This window comes from Nicotiana tomentosiformis, chromosome 8 (genome assembly GCF_000390325.3).
Source record: "Nicotiana tomentosiformis chromosome 8, ASM39032v3, whole genome shotgun sequence".
Classification (NCBI taxonomy): Eukaryota; Viridiplantae; Streptophyta; class Magnoliopsida; order Solanales; family Solanaceae; genus Nicotiana; species Nicotiana tomentosiformis.
In genome coordinates this window covers 22,629,850-22,637,126 of record NC_090819.1, presented here as the reverse complement: position 1 = coordinate 22,637,126, position 7,277 = coordinate 22,629,850, and the positions used below count along the sequence as shown (strand labels likewise).

General features: G+C 41.0%; 1 protein-coding gene across 1 annotated transcript; it reads right to left on the bottom strand.

The window, feature by feature from the left end:
- Window positions 1-3,126: 3,126 nt before the first annotated feature.
- Window positions 3,127-5,883, bottom strand: LOC138897176 (uncharacterized). The gene is made up of 3 exons (XM_070183135.1): window positions 5,731-5,883; window positions 4,342-4,785; window positions 3,127-3,375 (listed from the first exon to the last, which is right to left on the bottom strand). Exons 1-3 carry the CDS (start codon window positions 5,881-5,883, stop codon window positions 3,127-3,129), a joined length of 846 nt encoding a protein of 281 aa, XP_070039236.1.
- Window positions 5,884-7,277: the final 1,394 nt, after the last annotated feature.

The window sequence follows — 7,277 nt, the reverse complement described above, 5'->3', positions numbered from 1 at the left end:
AGAAATTACTTACCTTAGGATATTGATGGAAACCCCCCTCCAATGAGCTATCAAAATCTCCCAAGGCTAAGTGAAATTGTGAGGAAAAACGTCTATGTCTCTGATTAAAAACCCCACTGCCTCGAGCTATTTCCACTTCTACTAACCTTGTGTCACACCTGCGGAAAATCAATCGCAGGTGCAGTCCTAGCCCAGGATGCCTCCCTTTGCTTCTCCGGATGGGTTTTCGCTTCTGCGAACCCGTTGCGACCCACGCATGGCTGGCCTTACTTCGCGTTGGGACCAAACACACTCACGCAAGTATACATGGTCGTCAAGTAATAGAGTAGTGAATAGAGTATCGTTCCCACGAGGACTTATGATTAACTTTTGACTAATTCAAACTCAAATAGCTTATCGATTCAAGCGATTTCTTATAAAATAGATAATTGTCTAATTCACTACCTAAAGACTATCAAATAATGAAATAATAAAAATCAACACAACACTTAAATAGTTTTAAATAACAATTAATGGGAGATAATATTCTAGGGTCACGGGTTATTTAACAATCATGTTCCATTCTTAGCTTAAAATAACTAATTGATTTATCTAGAATGTTGGTTGACAGGGTTGATATTACTCATAAGAATCTGTCGAGCCCTTACTCGCCTATTCAAGCTAACTTAATACCTATATGTCTATGGAATTAAATTTGACAAGAACGCATTTACAATTCCTGTATTGCAACCGAGCAAGGCAATTAGGTATATGTCTATCCCAATTGCGAATCCGTTCCCCGATGCCCGGGTTTAAGAACTTGCTCTATTTAATTCTATATGCAATCTAGAGTTCCCACTTTCGAGTTCAACTCTAGATTCGTAGATAGTATTTCACTGTTAGCTACTCAGCAAAATAATTAAAAACAGAATTAAATAAACAACCCAATATGATAAAATCAACTTCGTCAAATTAAACTTCAAACATCAACATTCATGTATACCCATGACCCTCGAATAATAGGGTTCTTAGCCACTCATATTCAGGAAATCATTCAAAAATTCACAAGAGTGCATAAGAATCAATAAAAGAAAGAGAGAATAGGAACTCAAGACGAATTCCGTGGGTTTTAGAACTTTGCTGTGGCTTTTCCCCCCTCTCCAATATGTTAGATCCCCTAAAGGAAGCGTTTTTTGCTTATATATTGCGTACAAAAGTCGTGGGCCAAAGCTCTCCTATTCCTAGTCCAAATCGGCTTCAGGGATTGATGCTAAGGTGGATGCGACGCATCCACCTCGTCCTCCATTTCTCAGCTTCACATGCGAGGGTGGATACGACGCATCCACCTCGTCCTCTATTTCTCAGCTTTGCATGCGAGGGTGGATGCGACGCATCCACCCCTTGTTCCTCCATCTCAGCTTTGCCCAGGTGCGGATGCTATGGCGGATGCTATGGGCCGACTTCACTGCTAAGGGTGCATGAAATCTGATCTTTTTCTAGATTGGATGCGACGCATCCAATCTCTCTTCCTCTCACTAGAGCACCATTTCTTCATATTTTGCACTCCAAACACCCTAATTCATCACACACAACTCAATTAGTCATAAAACCAATAATTAAACCATGTTGGGCATTTTAAAGATCAAATAACATTAAGAAGTGGTTAAAACATGGGTAAAGTAACATCAACACATATCGAAATATGCCAAACATCACTACCCCACACTTAAACCTTTGTTCGTCCTCGAAGAAACCATCCTATAGTAGACGAAACAAAATTAAGCTCTTATCATTCAAAGCACACTGCACCTATGACCATGGTTATTTGCAACAATTAGGCTCTAGAATATGCATCATATACACTTCCCTTTTCTTATGTCATTCTTTAAAAATATTTAAACAAAGACAACATGCTCACAACAACCCTAACCTCAAAAACTGACTTAATGTCACTATGCACTCATGGATTGAACACCCAACATCATAGAGGAGTCTAATAACGTTACATATCCCTCGTGAAACCATGTGCCCTCACAACAAGAACAAGAGAGCGAGTTCAATCCACACATTCGAATCTCATGATCAAATATATTTTAATGACTCACATATATCAAAGAAAATCGCTCACTCTCACAAAGAAGTCACATGCATGCAATTGGTACCATAGGCTTGCCCTTAATGTAAATCTCTACTAATGTAAGCTCGCTCGATCTAGAATCAATTAGGACTTTTTCATGGTTGTAATGTGGGATAAGGGACGGGTAGGATATATTTTAGGAATAGTGACTCACCCTCCTAAGCACTTTAATACATCACAAAATTACTTTAAGCGAATTTTCTTTAACACCACTTCAATTTCACAAACAATATCACCCCCAAAACAGTCCCTTTTTCTTTAAGCACTACTTTAGTTCATACCCACTAGAAAGAACAAGACAACAATTTATTCATTTCTATTTTTCCTTTTTTTTTTTCCAAATTTTACTCTCTTTTTTCCCAACTATGTTTTTTTTTCAAACAACTAGTGGTGTATTATTTTACAAAACAAGTGCACCTTTCTTCCTTTCATTGGTTTCACTCAAAAGTCACCCCACACTTAGTCCCTTCTTACTTCTTTTAGCGCTCATCTAACAATTAAAGTGCTTTAAGAGGTAAAAAGATCAAAACAATGTTAATTAAGAATAAAAAGGGTATAGGCTTATAATGTGGGTACCAAATAAAAGTCAATAGGCTCAAAATGGTTAACTAGGGATAGATTTTATTTGTGATAAGCACAGAACCGGTTCAAAATACATCCCATGGAAAAGAACCGATGCACAAAGAAAAACCACAGGGGATTATTACTACCTACACAAAATTTTTACTAATTACTCAAGGCTACTACTCTATTTTTTTATTTTTTTTTCTGTCAATCTCCTAATACTAACACTAATTTCAAGAATCAACTGAGAGTTACTCTATATAGATGAATTTACTACTATTACATGCCATTAATCCAGTGAATATTCCAGCCCCCAACAGTCAAATTGTAACAGTTAAGTACATTCATCCATACAAAAAATATGAATAACCCCCACCCCACACGTAGAACTGTGCGTTGTCCCCAATGCACACAAATAAGGTAAAGTAGGGTGAGAAGAAACTCCCTCAAGTCAAGGTGGAAGGCTCATCCGCAGTCTGTGGAAGAGCATCTGCATCCATGGCATTCATCAAGACCCCCTCCGGCCTTGCAATATCATCCTCACGCATAGGGAGAGCTGTCATTGTCCTATCATCACCAACTGGGGCTGATTCTGTAGCAAGTGGTACAACGACCTCAGTAGGCCTGGTGTGTGGAGCCTCAGGGACTATAGGAGGAATAGGAGTGGATGGTCCGGCAGTGGACGATGCAATCAGCTATGAGATGTCTATATCTGAATGTTGAACCAGAGCTCTGAGGAGTAATGATATCTCCCTCATCATCATGGCCTACTCAATCTGGACTCGGCTTAGATCCGCACGAGTCTGACTCAACTCATCCCTGGTGGCACTCAACTCGACACGAGTCACTATCAACTCAGCCCTGTTCTCTTGCATATCTTCTTGCATCTGCTCAAATAACTGTTGAATGGTGAGCTTAGAAGACCTTCCCTTGTTCGGCTCTAGAACATGAGTGACATCATATGGTCCTAGAGCTTTAGCCTCAATGTCGTCATTCTCCTTGTCCCATAGTACTCCCATCTCTGTCAAGAAAGCCGATAGGGTATTTGCAAAGAACAGCCTTCACTTGTAATTCATCCTGGGGCACTTCATTTGATCATGCATGATGGCTCCTAAGTTGAGCGGTATCCCCTCCAATAAAGCATAAAATACTAGTACGCGGTGATGAGGGACATCCGTTTTGTGTTGGCATGGCATCAGGCGGTTGCATATGAAATTTAGGGCCACACGTGCTAACGCACTCATGAATTCCTTGGCTATAGAATGGTACTCCATACTCCCATGCTTCCAATTTGCATCCTTCCTGGTAGGGCATAGGACAGACTTAATGTGTGCATAATCTGGTGTTTTGCATATGGAGTCAAACCTATCTGTTAGTATGTGTGGCACCCCTAAGAAATTATTCAGAGCTTCAGCTGACACATTAATATCTACCCCTCGTACTCTCACAATGTTGCCCCTGGAGTGACGCCAATTGGCGTAAAGCTCTCTAACGATAGTGAGGTTGGCTTTGCCGTGACCCTTCAAGATGGGTCCCTATTGTTGCACCTCTCGAATTAATTTTAGAAACTCTGGGTACTTTCTCTTAAGTGTTCCGATGTTGATCGGCTTTTCTGGAATGTACTTCTTTGAACCCAGTATCTTATTATAGGCTCGGAATGCCTTCTCATTAACAAAGTTCTTCTCCCAAGCAACTCGGTCTATGGGTTCACCCTCATCTTCATCACTCATGTCGGTATGCAGAAGGTCATTATCCGAATCGGATTCGGATTCAGATTCTGCAGTAATCTTCTCCTTTCCTTTATTAGTCGGATCACTCTTTTTGGAGGCTTTTTTCTGGTATATCACAGGTTCTCTTATCTCTATCCCTTTGCTTTGTGGATTTAATGATGTTGTTGTAATACCCGTCTTCACTATCCTCCTGACTAACAGTTCCTCTTCTTCTTGCTCTGAATCATCAATTAACTGCCTAGGCTGCAGTTCCTTTCTTCTCAGTCCACTTCCTTTTTTTCTGTGGATTTGGAGCACCTGTTGCCTTTCCGGTGGGCTTTTTGGGTGGTTGTTTGTTATTATCTTTGTCTTGTTGCTTGGACGGTTTACTCGTTGCTGCCATTTATGAACCTAAGTACCTGCAATGCAAAGAAATCAACAATTAGCGTATAAAACAGTGAAGTTCAGCTATAAAGCAGTTGCAACAGCTTGCACTTCCAATTATTCACAGAGTCATGCCATTCAATACTTCATGAAACTATAGCTCATGGCTTTCAGCAGGGATGTGATAACTCTCTTCAAATTTTACAAATAAGCATTGCGCTATATAGATATCATTATGCCCAACATGAGGTTTATCCGAGCGACGCTCACTGACCATGTTCAATTGCACATAGCACCTCACTCGACCCCACACTTATTCTCACGACAAATCATTACGCATAGCGCTCACACAATTTAAATCGAGTAACACTTTATAATTCAAGATGTCTAGCATGTGCCGGATGTTCAATTTATTTATACAATATATCATAGGCTCAAAACATTGCTGTACACAATCAACACAAACGACCTCACACTTATTCACAAGCATATACCAATGTTGCTCGGTTACTCAGACTTCACCGGCGCCTAAATTTACCTCACGGGCAATTCGTCGAACATGTGATATGCAACAATTGTGCCTAGTTTCTTCTATCAGTGGTGTAATTCGACTACCCTCCCAAAATTAACGAGATGAAGGGAATTATAGTTTATCATCTCGCAACTATTACAACCAACAGCAACCAACAGGAACGACAACTAACAGGAACGATATGTGTGACCTTTAAATTGGTAAACTTAACCTAGGGGAATTTGGGGTGGTGGTTCTTTTACTACCAGCGAGATAGAAAAGAGAGGAGAGTGAGGAGAGTAAAGAAAGAGAACGAAGAGAAGAGAAATACATACCTGTACGCGAGAGAAGAGAGAAGGTTCATTTGGTCGCAAGTGAGACGAGAGGGGAGTTTTTATGTTAGAATTGTGTTTTTGGCCTAAGATGTGTTAAAATATAACACTTACCTGTGCGTGCGAGCTTGGACGCGATGCATCCCCACTGCTTTCTCTAACAATTTGTTGGACGCGATGCGGACGCGATAGGCAGACTTCACTGCCTTGAGCAATTTGTCCGTCAATTTTTTTCATGCTGAGGGGGATGCGACGCATCCGCCTCATTTTCCCATATCTGGACCCCCTTTTTTTTTCTAATTTTTTATATATATATACATACAAGATCTAATTAGTACAAAACAATAAACTAACTAACTTGGGTGGCCTCCCAAGAAGCGCCTGATTTAACGTCGCGGCACGACGCAACACGTTCTTCATGCCTCCACTAAATCCATCGAGGTCTTGTGACGTGCAATGTCACCACCCCAATAGTGTTTTACTCTCTGGCCATTTACTAAGAATGTCGCATTGGAACCCATATCACGCAATTCCACTGCACCATGAGGTTTCACACTAACCACTTCAAACGGACCCGACCATCGAGATTTAAGCTTTCCTAGAAAAAGCTTTAGCCTTGAATTAAACAAGAGAACTTCTTGACCTGGCTCAAACTCACGATGTTGGATGTGCTTATCATGCCACCTTTTGGTCTTTTCTTTATACAATTTGGCATTTTCATACGCATGCAATCGAAACTCATCAAGCTCGTTGAGTTGTAGCAATCTCTTCTCACCGGCCAAGTCCATCTCCATATTTAGCTTTTTAATCGCCCAATATGCTTTGTGTTCAAGCTCGACGGGCAAATGGAACATCTTCCCATAAACCAACCTGTACGGAGAAGTACCTATGGGGGTCTTGTATGCAGTGCGATACGCCCATAATGCGTCATCCAGCTTCCCGGCCCAGTCCTTTCTATTCCCACTTACTGTTTTTTCTAAAATCTGCTTTACCTCTTTGTTGGAAACTTCTACTTGACCACTCGTTTGGGGATGATAGGCAGTGTAAACCTTGTGCTTAACTCCATATTTTGCAAGAATATTATTCAGCAATTTGTTACAAAAGTGAGTTCCCCCGTCGCTTATCAACACTCTTGGAGTCCCAAAACGTGTGAAGATGTGCTTCTTTACAAAGCTTACCACTACCTTTGCGTCATTAGTAGGAAGATCAATGGCCTATACCCACTTAGAAACATAGTCGACCGCCACTAAGATGTACCTGTGCCCATTAGAATATGGGAACGGTCCCATGAAATCAATCCCCCAAACATCAAAAAGCTCTACTGCCAGAATATTTTGCAAGGGCATCTCGTGCTTCCTCGTGATAGTTCCGGTTCTTTGGCATCTATCACAATTTTTAACAAAGGCATGTGCATCCTTAAACAATTTTGGCCAATAGAAACCTGATTGTAGCACTTTTTGGGCGGTTCTATCCCTGCCGTGATGACCTCCATATGGCGAAGCATGGCAGTCATGCAGTATAGCATTCATCTCTTCCTCGGGAACACACCTTCGTACCAACTGATCTGCGCATTGCCTATATAAGAATGGCTCATCCTACATGTAGAGCCTCACATCATGTAAGAATCTTCTTCTATTGTCAGGTGTCAATTCTAGTGGCGT